Raw genomic sequence first — 21,975 nt, 5'->3', positions numbered from 1 at the left:
ATTTAAGGATGTAGGAAGCAAGGTTATATTGGGTCCACTCTGAGTTTTTCTCCTAGTAAAGTAAGTGCCAGTACTCACCATGAAGTTGTTACAGTAAGTGTCACACTTTTTTAACCAAAATAGAGAGGGGTACCGGTACTACGGCCCATTGAGTAGCCCTTGAGGGCACTGGGTTCAGTACTGGTTAGAGTCTAGATTGACTGGCAGTGCCTCTCCAGGATTTCAGACAGTATTTTTTCCTAAGCTCTGCTTGAGAATGGCAGGCACTGAACCAGGGACCTTTTGCATGCCAAACACATATTCTGTCACTACCACCCTTCTCTATCACATGTGCAGTCTAGCAGCAGCTGTTTTTACATAGCTGCTTTAGGCCAACTTTCCTTTATTTAAAATGTTTCCTCTTTTATGAAATAGGAGTAAACTTCTGGGGTAGGGGGAGACTGTTTGCAGAAATGAAGGTGAATACAGAAAAGAGATGAAGCACAGTGAAGTAGATAGCATTTTAATAAGCATCCTATTGTGGCCTTCTAGATTCTGGAATCTATCATAAAATGTCTTGTTCAATCAAGTTCTGTCTAGCATTTCATTCCTAATCAAGCTTATTTTCAAGTCAGTCAAATCAACTTCAATGGAATGTATTACCAAATAGAATGTATTACCAAGTAAGTATTTATTTATCTGAATTTTCTAAAGCAAGGCAGCTTTAAGTAAGAAACCATGGTTAGGACTTTGGCATATGCAAAGCCCATTAAAGCATTGCCTTTTCTCAATTTATACTTCAAAATTTAAAACTGACATTAAGAAAAAATAAATTAGAAACTAGTCAAACTAACAACTCAGAATAAGAACAAATAGCACTAACATTTATTTCAAGCACCTCTTCTCTGTAGGAACATTACTGTTTGCAAGCATTGAAATCTGACTAAGTATCACTGATATTTCATACTGTTGCTACACATATTTGCCCTTTATGAAACTTGGCAAGCTAGCCACTGTAATGATGGACTTTGCATCCAAGCCTTCCAGCAACCATAATTCAAGTGTCAAAGCTAAGATTTATATCAATAGATATCATGCTTCCAAGAGCCTATACCAAACATATCATCCAAGGTTAGAACTTCCAGAAAGAATGAAGCCATGTGCACATACCAAACAGGCTTAAGAGCAATTCCAGCATAACCTTTATGAGCTGTGAGCTTTTTGGTACCCATATATCTGAACTATTTCTGTAACTTGGACTGATTCTAAGTGAATAACCGGTGTTCCAATAAAAGGTATGAATAAATATAATGCACCCTGGGGATATGTACAGTGTTTTGAGTTCTACAATGGAAGGGGTGACCCTCCAGACATTCTGCTCCATGAGTGGTTGCAAGGTAGGTCAGATGGCTGTACCTTAGTCCCACCAGCTTGGCTTCTACAAAACTCCAGGTTTGATTACATGCATCTCTATTCAAAAGGATTTTGCAGCATTGTTTTTTAAGTAACTAACGCATGTTTTATAGGATGGATGTGTATTTATTTTGGGGCTTCCCACAGGCATCTGGTTGGCCATTGTTAGTGCAGGATGCTGAACTAGCTGGGCTATTGGTCTAATCCAGCAGACTTGATTTATGTCACTGCTGTTTTAGGCTTTCTGTACATTGCTATGAGCTCAACATTGAGGAAGGCTGGTATAAAAATGCAATTAATAAGTAATTAATTAATTATTGACTATGTTCACACCTTTATTCTATTCTCAGTAGCAAAGAAGAATTCTGATCTCCATTATTCCCTTTCCCAGTTGTGTGTGTGTGTGTGTGTGTGTGTGTGTGTGTGTGTGTGTCTGTTTTGGGGAAAACCATGACATTTATTTGAAATTCCACCAATTATTAAAAATTGGACCCTTGTATTACATTCTACTTAGTAACTACTATGTTAGCATAGAGTAGGCAACAAATCTCTAAGCATTATTTTTTTTCTTTGCTTTATGGAAAGCTCAGTAAGATACATTTTATCTTTATTGCAGTCCTATTTATTTCCATGTTGCTTCAGCATTCATGCCTCGGTTTGAAATGCTCTAAATTAGGAAGCAAACTTGCCTTATCCACGACTACCTGAAATCTGATCCTCAAGGGATTAAAACCAGCCTGCAGTTTATTGATTGGCAATCCTGGCATTTTCTCTCTCTCCCTGAATCATTTTAATCATTTCAGCAATCAACAGAGTAGCAGCTTCCAAAATAATCATATTTTCATTTTCTGTCTTCTGAATATATTTAACCTTACTATACATGCTCTAACAAAAGTTGTGAAAAACCAAGTGTGGAGCACTTCCCACATTTACCAGATGTAACATCACAATCTTACTAAAGTTGCTTACCACACAGTCCCATTGCTTTTGGATCACTGGTTGCATTAAGTTCTATTACCATCACCCCAGTGGTATGAAACCACTGAATTTTAGTATTTGTCGGAGTTTCAATAATATACATGAAGCCATTGTCCTCAATCTTAAATCCATATTTTGTAACAGTGGGCCATGCATATCTTGAGTTGACAGCTATCTGGAGAATATACATACTTATTTTAGCAAACAGTAAGATTTACGCTTTGCCATTAAACTATGTTTTTGCAATATATCGCCCAGCCCTCCACAAAACATAAAAATAATTGAAATGAAATTTACATGCACTGTGCTAGTCAAATATTGTCTAATGCAGACCTATACAGCTTGTGTATTTTGCTTATCAGGTGCTTAACAACTTCCCTATTTCTGCAGTCCAAACTAGGTGGCAAAATCAAGTCAACACATGTGCTGCATTTGAGTGGTGGGTCAGGCCTCCAATTTGTGAAGGGATGGAAACTTTTGCAGTGAAAGGGCCACATTCCCTGAGGAGCAACCTTCCAGGGATCACATAATGTATTTTTAATCTACTGTTGGAAGCTGCCCAGAGCGGCTGAGGAAACCTAGCCAGATGGGCGGGGTATAAGAAATGAAATGAATGAATGAATGAATGAATAATAATAATAATAATAATAATAATAATAATAATAATACCAGTGGTGGGTGTGCCAAAAGGGGTTAGAGCCAGACACACACCACTCTCCATCTTCCATCCAGGCAGACAAGAAGAATTATCATATTTAAGGGCACATTCCAGGCAGATAAAATCTATGTCCTCCAACACTTTGAAGCCAAAATCCAGGACACCATCTTCCCGGATGCCATCTTCCGGTTTTCTATCATGAGAGCATGGTGGTCATTTTGGTTGCCATTATCTCACCCAATTTCATGCCATGGGGCATGTATTTTGGGGTGCCACATTAGATCATGGTCTCCCCAACGCACTTATTGGGGGAGAAATCACACAATATCATGGCAACCAAAATGGCTGCCATTCTCACAATAAGAAACAGGATGTCTCAGTTTTTCTGAGACACTTGCAGGCTATGAAAATCACTAGAGGACAGGCCAGAGGATGACCTGGTGTGACCTGGCAGAAACTTACCAAGTGTGACTTGGTAAAGACTCAAGGGCCATATTGAAAGGCACTGAGGGCTACATCTGGCTCCTAGGCCTAAGGTTTCCTACCCCTGGTCTAATGCCTTCAGGACACTGGGTGAATAAATGTGTGATTTCTTCGGAGCCAACATGAGATGAACTTCTCAGAAGCTGCTTCACAAGATCATAAAGAATATCATCTCTAAAAATGTAGTACAGGAAGCAGAAAATCAATATGAACAGCACAAAAATTCCTAGTCGTGTTCCAGGTTTACTGCATATGCAGAATGCAAATAATAAAAGGCTGTTACATGTGTCCTCCTCTTGAAAAGTATCAGTTCTATTACTAGAGTCACAATTCTCAACAAAGTTACATGCATGTAAATTCTAGGAATCTAAAATAGGATACTTGAATGAGAATTATAACAGAAGAAATAAACTTTACCTTTCTGTTTAAGCGGTCAATGGTAATCTGGTTAGACATATATGTTAAATTTAACATTGCCAGGCACAGCTTGGTAGAGGTTAAAATGCCCTGAATGAAGATAAGAACCAAATCAAAACAACACGTCAGCTTATTCCATGGTTAAATGCAACATACATATATTATACATATATACTCAACAGAAAATCTTCCCCCAGATAATTCTACCCTCTGCTTTTTTAGAATAGGTTTAAACATTTAAAGAGCTGGAAAATGCAAAACTGAGCAGCTCCCATCCTCAAAGCTCCTATATTCTACAGTCTTGAAGATGATGAGAGGTCCATATAGCTAGTTACATAAACCATTAATTGAGTGTGACATTTAAGGTTTGTTTAAGAATACAGAAAACAATGTTATCAGTCACATTGCATTAATGCAGGCATAGGCAAACTCGGCCCTCCAGATGTTTTGAGACTACAATTCCCCTCATCCCTGACCACTGGTCCTGTTCCCTAGGGATGCTGGGAGTTGTAGTCCCAAAACAGCTGGAGGGCCGAGTTTGCCTATGCCTGCATTAATGTGAAACAGCAGAAAATTGCATACTTTTATATGCAGCAGCATAACTGCACTTGTTTATGATCCTTGGCATACTCAATAAACAACAAAATTCCACAAGGCCCTAATATTACCATATGAATCTTGCTGCAGTCACTGATGTGGATGCTTATAGTTTCATCTTGAGTTTGGCTGATGACATAGGATGCTTCCTTAAATAAAGCCAAATGGTGCCCATCAAAGGTGATAAAGCTCAGATCAGAGAAGAGTGTACATCGACCTGATCAAACAAAATAAGGACTTATTTAACGTATTTTATAAAATAAACAGCTAACTACTGATCAAGCACTATAAACTTAATCTAAGTCATTAAAATAGCTTGCTTAGTTCCTTTACGTTAGATACAGATCGTTAACCTATAAAGGATTGACTGCAATGAAGTCAAAGCAGACCATTGAAATCAATGATTTAACTTATTCATTATGCATTTATTTCATAACATTTATACACTGCTTGATTGTAAAAACCTCAAAGTGGTTTGCAAGAAGATGAAACAATAAAATATAGAAAAAAATCACAACCATACTTTGAAGCAGGCATGGCCAAACTTGGCTCTCCAGCTGTTTTGGGACTACAATTCCCATCATTCCTGACCACTGGCCCTGTTAGCTAATGATGATGGGAGTTGTAGTCCCAAAACAGCTGGAGGGCCGAGTTTGGCTTGCCTGCTTTAAAGCATACAGAAGTTAAGATCCTAAAACATATTGAAATCACCTCAACTTGCTAAGCATCTAGATAGGCTTGTCTAAAGAACAACCCCCTTTTTTGCCGGTGCCAAAAAGAATACAGTGAAGGTGCCTGCTGGATCTCAATAGGCAGTGAGTTCCAAGTGCAAGTGATGCCACACTAAACAACTGAATACTTACACATGCGGAATTGGTATTATTTGGCACCTGTTGTAGTGTAAATTCCGCCAGTTGCTCAGGGAGGCACATGTGGGGTAAGGCAATCTTGTAGGTAAGTTGTTAAGGGCTTTGTGTGCCCAAGTTACACTTTGAACTCAGGTAGCAAATCGGCAACCAGTGCAAATCTCTGAGCCCAGGTGTTATATGCTGACAAGGCCTCTCATGCTACAATATTCTGCACTAACTGCAGCTTCTGGCTCAAGTACAAGGGAAACCCCACATAGAGCATATTGCAGTAAACATAGCCAAACACATTGATCAAACAGGAGTAAGACTCACTCCTGGACACTGTGGATCCAACCCATTACATAAATTGTGTGAAGCCTCTACATAAAGATGACACTGAACTTGATCTTCTGAAAAAGGATCTTTCAACAATTTTTGTATTTACAGGCATTAAGGGTTGTATGTTCTGTCCTAAAAAATAAATAAATCTATTGCTTGTCCTTGGAAACAAAAATTTGCTGTAATGGGATCGTGACTATTCTCTCGTTCTTTGGATTTCCAACATCCCACATAAGTCATTCTGTTTTTTAGTCTGCTTCTTTAGTGTACTGTGGTATATGATGATGTTTATTTCTTTTTATGAAATTGATACTTAAAAATATTTTCTATCAGCATCATGTCAGCAATTAATAGGCCCATGTATAAATCTCACTATCTGTTCCATTTACACAAATGTTTTAGCGTAATCAAACTATCAAAGTAATGCAATTTTAAAATAAATACAGCATGGATAAAACTTACATGCACATTCCCACTTGGGGCAGCATTTATCTCCATTAATCTGAACACCAAATCCAAGAAATCCACAGCTGGGTTGTGTCGCATTGTATGGACAGTTCTGTGATTTGTTAACTTGGATTAGTTGTCCATCTAAGCAAATGTGCTTTATGCACTCATTCTCTGTGATTGGCTAAGACATATTTAGAAAACATAGGTTACTATTCTTATCAAAATAAGGTGATATTCAATAAATAAATATTCACTGAAAACAAGAAGTTCAGTATACTACTGAATGCCCTTTTCAAGTCAATTCTTGTAGTGCCATTAAAAAGCAGAAACATGAAATCTTTCAAATGGCACACAGATCAATGCAATGAATCAATATAATAAAAAGGAAAAACTGGAAACTGAGGATAGTCATGGAACATTATAAATTTGACAGTATGGACATATTTCAAGGATTATGTTGCCTTGCTATTTGGGACAAGCGTCTAAAGACCAAAGTTACTCAGAGGATCAGCTACTCAGAATACATAATTTGCATTCTTTCATCAATATTTTACACATGGAGAGCAATATTAAGAGGCTGGTCAAAGAGATGCAGATCATGCAGTAGAGGAGATGGTCTGTAAAATATCTAGAATTAAAGCATATGACAACTTTATAAGCTCAGTGTGATGTAATAAACTTTGGTTGTGCTAATTGACACTTATGAGTGTTGGCAATACATGTTAACTGCTGAATCAGAGCAAACAACAGTCAGATTTTCTCACACTATACACAACTACTTTTCATAATTAATTGAACCTGGAGAATAATGTGACAATAATGGCTAGAATATCATATAGCATACTGAGGGCTTTTTTAAAAAAAGAAAAGAAAAGAAAGATGTTCTGCTAAATACAGATTAGTGGCAAGCATGGCCCTAATAGACTAGCTTATCAATGTATCAATTCTTAATGATAACTAGAATCTGTAATTATATCTTGCAAATTATTTTTGAAACATACAAAGCAACTTCTGGATTAGTGGGTTGATAGTGAGTTTTATAATCTGAGCTAAAGCTTTGACTTCTTACATGTAACTTACATTCTACAAACATATGTATGTCCCAGAATATTGTTGAAAGTTCTCCATCTCTATACCACAATGCAGGCCACTGTGATGAGATGAATTTCATGTCACAAAGTGAGATAAAGAGGCAAAAATATGTCACTCCATGAGCAGTTAGGAACCAAGCCACCTTCATTTCATATCCATCAGTAAATGAGACCCAAAAGTTATATATATGATACAGAAATCACTCATATGGTGTGTGGGGGGGGGGAAATTATCTATGGTACTCACTACACATGTTGGCGGTGTTGCTGTTTCTTTAGATGGCATGAAAGCTGCTGCTGTAACTCCTGAGACCATTTCAACAGTGGTTAATCCTGATAAATATGTGGGAACTGGGATGACTCCTGTAGCATTTGGAGGTAGTGGTGGTATCAACAAAGAACTTGATGAAGGTGTGGACATCTCCGTGACAGATGGTTCTTTGGCTATTGTAGTTAGGACAGTAGAACCAAGTGAAGCTGGAGAGGTAGATGAATGTTCAGCGAGCGGATGTGATACAGGAAGCTTTGTAACCACTAATTGCCCATCAGTCTCTGACAATGTGATGCTCTTTGTTTCTAAAGCAATGGAAGGCACTGAAAATAAGGGTGTTGTCATGAATTCTTTTATCCCTGCTGTCTTTTCTGCTAATGATTTAGTGACACTCCGTGTTGTGAGACCACTGATCCCAAGCAGTGCTGACTCAGTCGTAGTTGTTAAATGTGGGGTAGCTGGTGTCACTCTAGACGCAGGGAGTGTTGAACTGAAAGAAATGGTAGAAAGTGGCACTTGCTTAGACAAAACAGAAATCTTGTCTGTGGCACTTTTGCTCATAGATGTAAATGCTGTTGATTGTATTGGTGTTAAAAATGCCACCTCTTGTTTGTCTGTTGGACTCACAGCTGAGGTTTCTGGTACTTCCAGTATAAACAATGAAGGAGATGCTGGTTCTGATTCATGAAATAAAGTAGTAGATGCTGTAAGTGTTTGAGAAGGAGTCAGTGCTTTCTTTGTGGTAGGGAGCTCAAGTTTTGACTTTTCAGTAGGAAATAATTCCACTACTTCTTTTATTGTAGACAAAGGCAAAAGACCTGTTTGGGTTACTTTTTTTTCACTTGTTAAAGGAACTTCTGGTGAAAACACTGAAGTGAGTGATACAGTAGAAAGAGGAATCCCTGGTAGTGGAGTACTTTGGAATGTGGAGGGCACTGCAAATTTGGTTGCTGACTCTGTTGTACTAAAAACAATTTGGGGGTGGATACTTGTTCTCAACAGTTCAACTGGAAAATGATAGGCTGCAGTACTTCCCTTGGTTGTTAAGTAATCTTTAGAAGGTGGTGAATAATCAAGTTTTCCTGTCGTTTGGGGGATAAAATGTGGAACAGTGGATTCTTCTTTCATACGGGAAGAAAACCTTTCCATTGGAGAAGTAGGAACAGATGAAGTAGCCTTGGAAGTTATAGATGGTTGTGTTATATCAATTAGCTGCCCTGCAGTGGCTGCTGTTTCAGGTATTTTTTGTGTTAATGGGAGAACTGTTTTCTCTGCCAGGTAAAGTGTGGTTGGAAGTGTTGTTAGAGGATGAGCAATAGAGGAAGAGAGGGTTGATACTACTTTGGTTGGTGCTACTTCTTTAATAGTTGATGGCTGGCTGCTCAGTTCAGAGTATGGCCGTATAGTAGTATCAGTGGCACCTAAAGCTTCTGTTATTGACAATTCTGGAGCAACTGTGCTTAGCAGCTTTGTAGTAAGAGGAAACTCTGAAAAAAATGATGTAGACTTTGCTGTTATTGGATGGTGAGTATCAGCACTGGTAACTCGCACTTCAGGTGATGACGCCATCAGACTCTTTGCTGTAGAAATGGACCCTGGAAGCAAAATAATGGAAGGTTTTTTTGTAGTGGTTTTTTCTGACTCTGCAGTGGCTTTTTCTGACTCTGCTGTGCCAGGGTACAATATCACTCTTTCTGTACCAGTCATAGGATGCAGAAATTCAGTTGTTTGAACTGGTTCAATTTTTTTAGTTACCAATGGAACTAGGACACCCATAGCTGCGGATTCCTTTGTCAAATCAGATTTTGCTGTTTCCACTTTTGTCACACCAATAGAATAGGGTAAAACACTCACTTTTGTAGTTTCCAGGGACGAAGGTGTTCTGTATTCTGTTGATGTTTTATCGGTGACTGATTCTGGCAGAATTGTCATTTTAGAACTTATTTTGGTAGAGAGGGGTGTAACTGTCATAGCATGTGATGAAGTGGGATACTGGGTATACAGAACAGTCATTGCTTCTGTCACATTTGGCTGAATAAATGGTGAATATGCAGTTGTCAATCCTGTCTCTAAAAATTCTTTTGAGTCTATCAAAGTTGGCAAAGTTGTACCAGGCACTCCAGGTAGTTTGGCAGAAGTACTACGTCTTAGAGTCGTAGCTGAATATAAATGAGAAAAAGTACTTGGGGGGTGCATAATGCTTGATGTTGTTTGTGCTATTTCCTTTTTAACAGTAGAAACTGGAAAACCACTTGTATGTGTTGGGACTGTGGTGGTGGGTTGCGTTAGTACTGGAGGTACTGTAATAAATGTGGTTTTAACTCCTTCTTTGATTAAAGCAACTGTTGTTTTTGTTGTTTCTGAAGGAATTGGCTTTCCAACAGGCCTTACTGTTGATAAAACAGTAGATAAAGTAGAAAACGGAGCTACAGTGATATTTGCATCTGTCACAGTCAGTTGACTTACACCCAGCATTGTTCTGTCTGTTGTTTGATTCACTGTGGGGGCATAGGAAGACATTTCCAAAGATGGCAATGGGGCTTTGGTAAAAAATTGACTTGTTCTTTCTGTCTTTGGTGTTGAAGAAATCTTGCCTTCTGTAATACCTTCAAGTTTTCTTTCTGCTTCCTCTGTTGGGGGAAGTTGAGCACCTGTTACTTTTTTATCCAGTGCTATTTTTGTTATGGCTGGTGATTTAGCAACTGTAAGCACTGATGGCAGCACAATAATAGGTGAAGTAGAAATTAATTTAATTTCTGATTCAGTTGCTATAGATACAGAAGGGAGTGTTGTACTACTTGTCTGTTTACCAGGCAAAGACTCCGTAACTGCCACAGTTGTAGGTGGAGGAACAGCAAAAGGGAGGCTAATATCAGATACTGGGTGTGAAACTACTGGCATTGAGCTGGTACCAAAAGCTGAGTATGTTGAAGCATTTGATGTTGCAGATATGGCTAAAACTGTAATATTTGGCAACAAAAGAGAAGAAAATTTAGTTGGAGTAAATTGCCACTTGAATGCCTGTGTTGTTTCTCTGTCCTTTGATATTGGCCTAGGAGATAAAGTTAGTTCTTTACTCAGCATTGTTGCAGAAGTCTGATGAGCCCCAGACGTTGTATGTGTCTTTACAGTGGATGATAGAATTTGAACATCAGCTGTAGGTTCAATGCCTGAAATAAGATAAACATGGGTGCTACTTTCCGGACCTGTAATAATATAGCCTCATACATATGCACCAAAAAGAATAAATGTGAAGAACAGTATTAAAGAAACAATTTCCAACTTTAACAAGTCTTCTTAGTCAGGAAATTATGTTTTAAAATGGGAAAAACTTGGTTCGATTTTAATGTTTCAAAACCTAATTTGACATCACAAAAATGTAAATGTAATGATTTCTATGACTGCCTATGTATTTTGTGAAGGCTTTGGATAAAAACAACTTTTCGTGTATACCAAGTAAGGTAACCTTCAGAATATATGTTCTTATTCCCAGGCAGTTCCTTTTCCGGAGTAACACATATTTCCATACATGTCTACTCCAGTCAGAAGAAAACTAATGGAAGTCATATAGTGGATAGCATGTTGGACTTGGACCCAGTTCCATCCCTGCTCAGCCATGAAGTTACTAGGTAACATTTTTCAGCCTATCCTACTTGACAGGATTGTTTATTGGGGAAATGGGATAACTCTTTGTATGCTGTCCTGAAGTTCTTCAAGGAATAGAAGATTTTAAGAATGGTATATTATGGGGATTGACATGCATTTTCCCCCTAGATCCCTTAGAAAGCTAGCTGTGGCTGATGGACTACAAAAGTGAATGGAACTAAACTAGCAGGGGACTTGCAATGGTTAGGAAGAAGTGGGAAGGGGGTGTTATTAGGCCCACGATCGAGATCCTGAACCCTGTGTGTACAAGATACTGAAAGGAATCGTAGCACTGTATTTTGAATTTTATCTAAATGTAATATGAAATGTGTTCTACGTACAGTCTTCAAAATAGACACATCTTTGAGTGACTTCATCCAGAACCATATGTGAAGGGCACATGGGAACACATCCTTCCACTCTAAAAGAGAAAATAATAATGATGATGATGTAATTATTCACATAACAGCATGTGGAGATGAATGAGAGGGATTGAATAATATCCTTAGGAGCCCTGTTGACAAAACACCTGAACAGGCATACTTGCACTTAAACCTGTTTTAGTCTGCACTTCAGTCAAGCTATTTTAAATGCTTGTGAATTACATTATTAATTTCTTAATCATTTAAGATGCAGAAATGTCAGGTTGTTGTCACAGTTTCTGTGATAGGCTTACATTGTGGCTGACCTAATGTGCCATCCTGCTGATTCATGAACAATGTGATGTAACCTTTGGAACAAAAACATATGCTTCTCCAATGATGAATACTTCCATTTAGAGCTGGCAGAAAGCCTCTACATGCTTGTACAAAATTGTGTTCCTTGTTTGTTTATACCAACACTGATGGCCCATCAGAGCCCTTCCAAAAATTTGCCTTGCATGGAAAAGCTGAGGCAAGAACAGAAGCGATTGGAGAGGTTGTTTTGTCCAGGCCACTGGATATTAAAGGTGTGATTCTAAATCTCAGAAGTCAAGGCCAGTTATTAATAACATCTTTAAGTGAGACTATGCATACAGTCAATGTCATGACCAATATCCTTTACCTCTTTCATATGAAAAATATCTCTCTTACTCCCGCAGTGAATGCTTGGCCAGTGTAATTACTGCTCAGGATGGCACTCCTACTTTTCTAATACTATAGTTATGAATCTGGCTGCTTCCTCCATTACAGCATAATTTTATTCCGTATAAGTGGAGGGAAGTTCTATTTAGGAGGAAAGATAGGGAGAATGCAACAAGGTATTTTTTAGTTGCCATGAGTTGGTATGGCAATTTGTGACCCAGGGGTATGGGAGAGGGGGTAACAAACATTAGCTGGGGTAGGCCTCTTGGCCAAGAAGCATTATGAAGTATTGAATGAAGGACAGATGTGCTGGAATGGAAAGAGGCAGCTCAGTCAGATGGACACATGTTTTTGGCACAGGAAGGAGTTAAGTTGCAAAATCACAAACATTAAATTAGAAAATGGTATTGCTCCATATTACAACAGGTTCCTAGTCTGAATTACCAGTATGCCATCAGTATCTTACCTTCCTTCATACAGGAAATTCAGACTGAGAGCTCTATTATGTTTTTATATTTGATAAGTTTTTACTTCTGTGCTTCATCTACTATTGTCCACACTGCTGTCTGCCCCCGCCCCCCACAACTTGGGCTGAAAAAGTTGTCCCCACTTCTGCTTTGTGCCCTTTCTCTCCACCCCCCCCCCCCCGGCAGCTCAACTGCTATAAGTATTCCATACAATCTGGAAATTAAAGGTGGTTCCAAGCTGCTGAATATGTGTTGTTTTTCTTTTCATTTACAAAGTTGCATTCTCCTGTGTATGTAGAAACTACACAGTTCTCTATAGATGGACCTGTTACATTTCCAAATTGAGAGGCACTCAACCACCTGAAGTTACTATTAGAAAGAATGTTGTTAAAAAAATTCTAAAATGTAGATACTTACTTTGGAACAGTTTGACAGCGTTCTGCCAAAGGATCTCTGCATGTTTTGAAACAAGGGCTTGCACAAACATCATAGCGCCACTCACATGTTGAGTGAGCTAGAAATTTAAACTTGGTATCTAGGAATAGAATTTAAAAGTTTTAATGTAATGTGTATACACATACATATTCTAGTTTTACTTAGACCTCTATGCATCAAATGATCACTCCTTATTGAACTGATTTTATGTATTTCACAATGAGTGATGCCTAATGTAGACAGTGCTTTGAGCCACAGGTATTGGATCATACAGGTTATACAACAGACAAATGTTGGAAATCCAATGTTTTCAGCAAAAAGCAATCTTAATTTTTAATGACTACAGAAACAATTGATGGACTTTTCAGTATCTCATAAGGTAGAGGCAGTTTCCCTAAATGTCCTCACATTGCACTTAACTGAAGAGGCTTACATCTCTGGGTGATCCAGTGCTGAGTTCCTTTATGTTTGTCTCAGTTGGAAGGAATGCTTTCATATTACAAACACAGCAACTTAGGTTGCTGATACTATTTATTTATAGTATACAGCAATCCCGGCTGAGTTTCAAGTGCCCGCGAAAGTGCTTTCTTTCTTCACAAGCAGTAGAGCATTTTAATTCCTAGGAAGTTTTATCTCCAAATGGTTGCATGCTTTGGGGTGGCAGAGTGTGGGCTGTACACAATGCAACATTAAATGGACCAAGTATGGTATTGATACCTCAAAAAAATCTAAAGTAATTCCCAGTGCAATGTTGTGAAAGGGCATTGCACGCACACATGAACACACACAGAGTGAGAGATAAATTTCTTTCCAAGTCATATTTAGAACAGTTTCTCACATTACAATTTTTATTCATGGGAGCTTTCCTACAAGTAAGAAATATCATGTAGCACAGCTCCTAGACTGTACCATTTTAGAGTGCCAGTGTAACATTTTTCGAGTGTAAAGGTAAAGGTAAAGGTACCCCTGCCCGAGCGGGCCAGTCTTGACAGACTCTGGGGTTTGTGCGCCCATCTCACATCTATAGGCCGGGGGCCAGCGCTGTCCGGAGACACTTCCGGGTCACGTGGCCAGCGTGACAAGGCTGCATCTGGTGAGCCAGCGCAGCACACGGAACGCCCTTTACCTTCCCGCTGGTAAGCGGTACCTATTTATCTACTTGCACCCAGGGGTGCTTTCGAACTGCTAGGTTGGCAGGCGCTGGGACCGAGCAGCGGGAGCGCACCCCGCCGCGGGGATTCGAACCGCCGACCTTTCGATCGGCAAGCCCTAGGCGCTGAGGCTTTTACCCACAGCGCCACCCGCGTCCCATTTTCGAGTGTACCTTTGTGTAAAAAACATATACACAAGGAAATGTCAAAAATAAAGGAATCCAGCTAGTAATGAGTGAAGTTGCCTATACTCCATTTGTACTAAGCATGACTCATTCATTCATACATGATAATTTAGGATGGGATCATTTAGGCCCATTATACTTGAAGTCCACCATTCCCTTTTCCAAAGGATGGAATTAGGAAGGCTTTGTGGCAGAGGAGGCTTCCATTTTAAGGTACGTGTTGAGACTGGGAAGCATTGGAATCCAATGTGAACTACAAATTGCAGGGATGAATTTGGGGAATTTTGAAAGGGAATATCTGGCATTTGCTGGAAAATGACAATGAACATTTTATAAAGTCAGCTGAAATCAGACAAATCTTTCTCTGTCATAATCTTATTGATGACAGTGATTTGAATTCATTTCTTATATGTACATAATTTCAACTGATACAGTTCTGAGTTCCATTCCTGGATTCTCATGTGAAAAAAGATCCTAGGGAGCAGGGCTCGGAAACATTTGTAAGATATTGGAAAGCTGCTATAAGTCAGGTTTTACAAAACCTACCTAGCTGAAGTGCTATATTTGATTTCTGCTGAGAAATGCTATTTGTGTCACCATGCAACCCTAATTAGCAATTTCCATTCCATTCTTCTTAATTCTGTTTTGGGTGCATTCACTTAATTAATAGCTGGGCATTACACTGCTGTACTGTTTCTGGATGCCTCTGCAGTTAACTCACAACAAAAGAATGATGTGCTATTAATGATCATTCAAGTCATGGCTTTGCACCAGACCAGACACATTTCTCTGTAAAAAAAACACCTAGCCATGAAATTGAAAAGAAACCTAATGCCATCTGTTAAAGTTCAGTCATTTGTTTTCTATATAGTGAATAGCACAATCCTTACTTGATTAGGGAGCAATGCTCTGACAGACGATCATGGCACTTGATATGACAAACAACTCTGAAACTGCAGCTGTATCACTGCATAAATTTGCTTATTCTGGATAGCAAAATAACTATAGCAAAAAAAAGTATATATACTATAGTTTGAGGTAAAAAATATGTTGTTGGCTAGATAATAAATCTAAAACAATTCCCTTCAATACAATGAAGGTGGGTTGTACAAGGGAACATAATTCTGTGCATAGAAGGCTTCTCAGTATAAAAGAGAAATCAATAGAGGTTAAAATACACAGTACCTAGAAGCTAATGCTTTCTGCTGTGTGACCTTTATTGCAAAATAAATAGGCCATGTTGTCAATGGTTACAGTCCAGCAACATGCTTTGTGGAACACGACAACCAAATTTAAATGATGGAACTTTCATGTAACTTGTAGACTCAACTTTTTTTAAAAAAAAACCATCAATTTATGGCTAGACTTAAGTCTATTTCATTTTGGCTCAAGATCCACAAAGCCAGGAAATTAGAAGCTAAGGTGGATGCAGTGACAGTGACTCTTTACTGTATGCTTAATTATAAGAGCTTTCCTCTGTGAATATCCTGGGTGTTATTTTTTAGTCAATTATGCGCAAAACAAATGGATAGGATAATTTCAGTCATTCACAGATTTAAGGAGATGAAATAGTAATCCAAATAATTGCAGTAAATATATCCAGAGAACTACAACATTATTTTGTTATCAGCATCTGTTATATTGAAGGTGCTCTATCACTATGATATGCATGTTGGTATCTATGGTACACTTATTGCTATCAAGTTGAGAATCTTCACATGACCTTTATTAAACAATGGTTTTCTCTAGGGGTTCTTGGTCTTTAAAAATATTTTAGATATGCTTCAGAGAACATCAAGCCTATTCATGAAGACACTTTTGACCAAGGGGATTTAAAGGAGCAATTATACTATTCCCAATATTTATATTCAGGAATAGCAGTTCCCAGTTAGAAAAGTTCTGCTCTAATATGCAAAGCATTTATGACAGTCAGCAGGAAACCCAATCTGCCTTTGCCTCTGCACTCTAGAACTGGTGTAACTTTTCCATTAACTTAAACAAATGCTGCTATATTTTTAGACCATGTAATTATCCTGCATCAGCAAGTCGGGCCTTGTGAAAGAACACTGGAGAAAGATTCAAGCCCCATGTTTCTTTGCTTATAAAACTCTGAAACCCAAAGCCTCGGATGTGGTGATTAATGAAATGCCTCATGATCATTTGATATGATCCCACTTGCTGAGGTAAATTGTTTTAGTTTTCCACTGGCATAGATAGGATTCTTTGGCATGACTGGAAGGCGAGGACTTCACACTTTTAAAAAGATATACAATTCTCAGCTAATGCAGCACTAGGGAAGTCTACTGCAAATCTTAACCTCTTCTTTCCCTCTTAAAGAAAAAAGGCCACAACATTTTTGTTTTGTTCAAACTAAGGTGCATGTTTGTAGCACTTTATATCCTGGTAACAGCAATAGCTTCATGTATCCTGCTCCACTCTTCAGCACCATCATGATTAAAGGAATTTGTCAAGAGGCAACAAGCATTTGGCAGTGACAAATTCTGTCATTTTTTTGTGAAGTTGGAGTGTGCCAGCCAACAGCTGCATTAGGATCTCATCTTAGCATGTCCTCAAATGTAAGCAGATTCACAATGCCACTATTAACACTTTAATTCAATGGCTTGATAACAGGAAACTCTGCATGGCATGCAGTTGGCCCTTTCTGTCATGAAAATCAATGTGCTGGTAACTGTACAACTAACCTAAGCAGAGCCCCCCCCCCTCTCTCTCTCTTTGCAACATTTCATGTTCTACCCTTTGCTTATAGGGAAAAGAATATTTTAATTATATTAGTATGAACAGATACCCTATACAATTAGCTCAATAAATGCTGAACAGTTCAGTATTGGACTCTAGATTATTTGCAATAGCTGTAGATGTACTTGAAAGTATCTTCTGTCCTATTGTGAGGGATACCTTTCAACATGTGCAGTGGGAGGATGTGGACAAAATCCTTACAAGTTTAGGTCTGATTCTATGCATGCTTCAGTCTTGCCTTTCTGGGTTAAAAGCTTCCAGATGTTACTAGCTAAGTGGGAATAAGGTCCTTGCAGTTCTAAAATTATCAGTTGTAAGACCACTCCCTAGTCTAAAAGTCCTTGTTGGATCCCTCTTGCTTGGACAATTACTGACTACTCTACCTTTTCGGGGCAATGTAACTAAATGGATGCTGGCAACCCAACTCCAAGAGGTCTTGGATGTTATAGATTCTTTGAACCACTTTCAGGCAGATTTGCTACCCAGATTTGGGACTGATACTGCCTTGGTAAGAGTCCTAGTCTAGCAATGTAACATCTTTCAGCGACCCTTAATACTATCAACCACATTAATCTTCCAGATTGCCTATCACAGTTGGGACAAGGCAGCATTGTCATTTCCTGGTTCTGTTGCCACACTGAAGGTAAGTTTTAGAATGAGATGCAGATGGAACAGTTGGTCAACTCTTTGGCCACTGGCTTGTAGGGTGCCACAAGATTCCATATTGTTCTCAGTGCTATTTGACATCTACATGAAGTCTCTGGAAGAGGCCATCCAAATGTTTTGGAGTAGGCAGCAGGGGTCATCAATATATTGATGGCACCCCATTCCACCTCCATATTGGCAGCGAGGAGGAGGCTGGCTGAGCCAGAACTGGGCAGAACACCTCTACTTAATCCAGTGCACAAACACAGATATGGCACTGAGGGAGTGGGGGTAAGATTACTTTGCCAGTTAATCTACATAGGGGGAGCTCTTGATGATGGTGACAAACTCTACCAAATATTGATCTTTAGGGATGATGCTTTAGGAATGGGTTAAGTGACTGAACTAGTAATGCCAGAGGGACCAAAATGAGATTCCAAAATGGACCAGTGGAGACTCCCTAACAAAGAAACTCTTAATGATTCCTAAGTATTACGTCTCCCAATGACCATAGACTCCCTCAATGAATAATTCCTCAGAATCTTCACGAATTCAAGGCCCATGAATAACAGCAGCATTATATGTCACAAACAATACAGTGATAAGGTCTGCAAGGTGCATTCTCTAAGGACTGATCAGAGTGTACATTAGCCTACAAAGTCAACCATCATCTACACATATCTGTGGACAGGCTCAGTGTTTGAATGGGTAGATTTCATATCTAAATTAAAATTATTTTGATTCTCGAAGACATCATGTTGCCATAATACCAATCTATTCCAATTAAAAGTATATATTTTGGACATTTACCATTACAAGGGTTTCATGGTGCAGAGTTAACAATTGGAAATTAAACTGCCAAAAGAATTCTTCCAAAAGAAGCACGCTCAGGAAAAACAGTGAGTTTTAGGTTGGGGCAGATGACAACAACCACATACTCAAGAGGTAATTAAGAGAACTAACCCAAATAGAGAATATAGAGTCAGTAAACAAAAAGCAGCTTATCTGACCTGATTATGTAGTTCAGACCAACAAAGGAGAGTTTCAGTGAGAGTAATGGGTTAACACTAAAGAATTTCAGTGCATGTGCCTACAAAACAGCTGGTTGTGAACTTCTGGTCTGCGTGCATATGATCTCATTTTACATTTCAAGCTAGAGAAGAAAAGAGGAAGGGAATGGCACTTGATTTGTAATAAAACTGAACATTATTGAAGTTATATTCTGAACCTGGTAAAATTAAAGGAACAAGTTTAAACTACAGAAATATCACACTCACAGGATGCTGTGTTTTAAATTGATTGGTCATTTATGAGAACTCCTATCAGGCATTGCATGATAAAAGATGATATCATACAAAGGATACCAAAATCAAGTTTGAAAATGTAGCCACCACAATTCATACTCAAGTACTTACCAACAAGTTTGAAAAGTGTAGCAAGTCTGAATGCCTCAGAGTGGCGATATTTAACAATATTCACAGAAGCAGCAGAAATGTGGATGAAGGCTCCTGGCACTGCAAATGACTCAAAGGAGCTATATCCTGAAAGCCATGTGTTTTTGTGGATGGCAAACGTCGATCTGTTTTGAAAATGTTCACTTCTTTCCCACTTGGCGAGAACCAAGGTATTGTTGGAAGCTAAATGAAGAAAATAATTTGGTCTGTCAGCTGATTCAAATGAAGCCAGGTTTGGATCTGGAAAACAAACAGCAATAACAAAAAATAATTACCTGAGCTGAGCAGAGTTTTTTTGAGTTTTGCCTCCAGCACACTACACTCTGTTTTGACTGTTTCTACTTTTTAAAAACACAGGCAGGTTCTGCTAGGCTCAGCTTAGCCCAAAGTGACTATACTATCTCATACTATCTTTAGGCATTGAAGAGAGAGCAAGCCTAGTAGAAGGGACTGTGGGGGTGCCAGTTTAGTTCGATGTTCAAAATCACAGAGTTCTTCCCAATGCTGCAATCACTGTGCTGAGGCATTTCTTATGAAGCAGGCAGCCTTTTCGCCACGTCAAGTTTCCTTGCACCTCAGAATACTAAATTGTGCAGGGAGTCTTCACACACAGAACAGATACATGCTTCAGGAGTTTTTTGCCCATGTGATAACAGCAAAAGTGGTGGAAATCATGTGACTTTGGGGACAAGGCTAAATACTGGGGTGGGGATGTGTCAGATCTGTCTGTACTGTGAATAACGAAACAGATTGGCTTGATTTAGGGCAGTCTTTCATGCTGTTAAGTTGGATAGCACCATTAACAAGAGGGAGGGTATAGGTGGATCATGATAGCAGTTGCACTTACTTTTCTGAACTTTGGCAGGTTTCTTACCCAGGGACACCTTCCTCATGTCACCAATTTCTAAACTGATTACATATGCCCCCCCCACACACACAAAAGCTAGGGGAGGAATGTGATTTCTACTTTCCCAGTCTAAAATAACAGAGTCTGCCTTTGTGGGAGAACTGGTGCAACTATCCTTCTGAAAACTGGTGGGCTTCATCCTCTCAGGAGGAGGTTGCTATATCTTCAGTTTGCATCTAAAAAATATAGTAACAAATTAAAAAGACATTAAATAAATAAATAAAGGTTTTCTGCATGAAAACCCCAGGATGACTCAGCCTGAAATCTGGAGTGGCTTCTTTGCCTTCAGATTCATCCATTTATGTGAAAAGGAAAAAGCTATGGCCATTTTTAGATCTCCCATTATAGTCAAAGAAGAAAAAAAACACCTCTGGTTTAAGACATCAGATTTGGACCAGAATAATGAGTGAAATCAGAATGACAAAGATCAGATCCAAAACTGATCAGGCTGCTTCTAAATGCTATGGATACAAGGCGGATCTTGTGGCCGCTGCACACTCCTGTTAAGTACATGACTGAATAGGGCTATTGTTGTAAACAGAGGAGTTTCTGAAACTATACACTGAGGAATTTCGAAACACTACATTTTTCAGAGAACATTCTAATTCCATAAAACAAATGGTGTTTAACAAGTTATATTTTTCATTAAACTCGCTCTCCCCAATGCCCAGGAAATACCTCCCACCAAACCCTTATTCACAAAAATATGAAGAAAGCAACATTTCTACTGTAGGTTCTTGTTTTTCAGTTTTTTCCTCATCAATTGGCCATCTTATACCAGAAAACATGTCCGTAACAGGCAATTCTATGCGTTAGCCATATTTTTACTCTGGAATTTTCAACGGGTCTTCAAAATACAGAGACGCTGAGAGCAGATTTAATTGTAGGGTAAAGTAACGCTCACTAAAAGGGTGACAGAACTGAGACTCAGATGAGCATCTGTTGTTCCAAATATTATTTCGCTGTACATTGTGTTATTTTGCTTAAAATAACCATAAAACTACTGTAAAATCAACTGTCCCCCCTCAGGGCTGGATAATGTTTCTTTAAAAATCCTGCAGAGAGAACAAATAATCTCTGTTAAACAGATGTTGTGTGATGCACAGTTCATTACTCGGGAATACTGTCTAATTTTCCAAGATGACAACATCTTGGCGTTTTCTTCCATACACACAGTAGCGAGAAAACTGGCAATACCAGTGTAAACTACCAATAGCTAATTCTTGTCACAATTTCATTAAGTTTCAATAAGCATTGGTGAACTCCAAGAGTCACCTCAGACAATGCACATGGAAGGGAGTGAGAGTGTACCTGCCCTTCTCTGACCACCTAGCATAATTGGCCCACATGAAGATATTGTGGGACAGCCACATAAAGCCATAACATATAAATAAAGTCTGCATATTTGAACATCCGTATGCTAATTTCATGAAGATGATTTCCCGATAAAATCCAGCAATGCAGATGTCCACTGAAGGAAAGGGGATGTTTTGCAATCCACTTCACAACTTTGAACAGTGGGTCACTTCAGTTTGGCACTTTGAACTTTCACCTCAGCAGGAACTCAAATAAGAGTTTTGCTTCAGAAGATTCAATACTTTGTCAGATCGATAATAATGGGCAAATAAACAAATGGCTTTCATTTTCTTATGTTGGATGCCATTTACACAATTTTTAACAATATGCTTCCTTAATCTTTCCTTTATTGCACTACTATCTTCTTTTAGTTATTTCAATAACA

At 38.7% G+C, this 21,975-nt stretch overlaps 1 protein-coding gene across 1 annotated transcript in view; it reads right to left on the bottom strand.

The window, feature by feature from the left end:
• OTOG (otogelin) overlaps window positions 1-21,975 on the bottom strand; it is a 98,393-nt gene that overhangs the window by 28,436 nt on the left and 47,982 nt on the right. Inside the window, exons 33-40 of the mRNA XM_082192748.1 lie at window positions 19,289-19,567; window positions 13,118-13,235; window positions 11,511-11,590; window positions 7,501-10,694; window positions 6,175-6,343; window positions 4,597-4,742; window positions 3,929-4,018; window positions 2,362-2,545 (exon numbers count right to left, since the gene is read on the bottom strand). Of these exons, the coding sequence (XP_082048874.1) occupies window positions 2,362-2,545; window positions 3,929-4,018; window positions 4,597-4,742; window positions 6,175-6,343; window positions 7,501-10,694; window positions 11,511-11,590; window positions 13,118-13,235; window positions 19,289-19,567 (4,260 nt within the window). The remainder of the gene's footprint in view (window positions 1-2,361; window positions 2,546-3,928; window positions 4,019-4,596; window positions 4,743-6,174; window positions 6,344-7,500; window positions 10,695-11,510; window positions 11,591-13,117; window positions 13,236-19,288; window positions 19,568-21,975) is intronic.

The sequence above is a fragment of the Podarcis vaucheri genome (assembly GCF_965113315.1).
Source record: "Podarcis vaucheri genome assembly, chromosome: 1".
NCBI classification, from domain to species: Eukaryota; Metazoa; Chordata; class Lepidosauria; order Squamata; family Lacertidae; genus Podarcis; species Podarcis vaucheri.
This window is presented reverse-complemented; position numbering and strand designations above follow the sequence as displayed.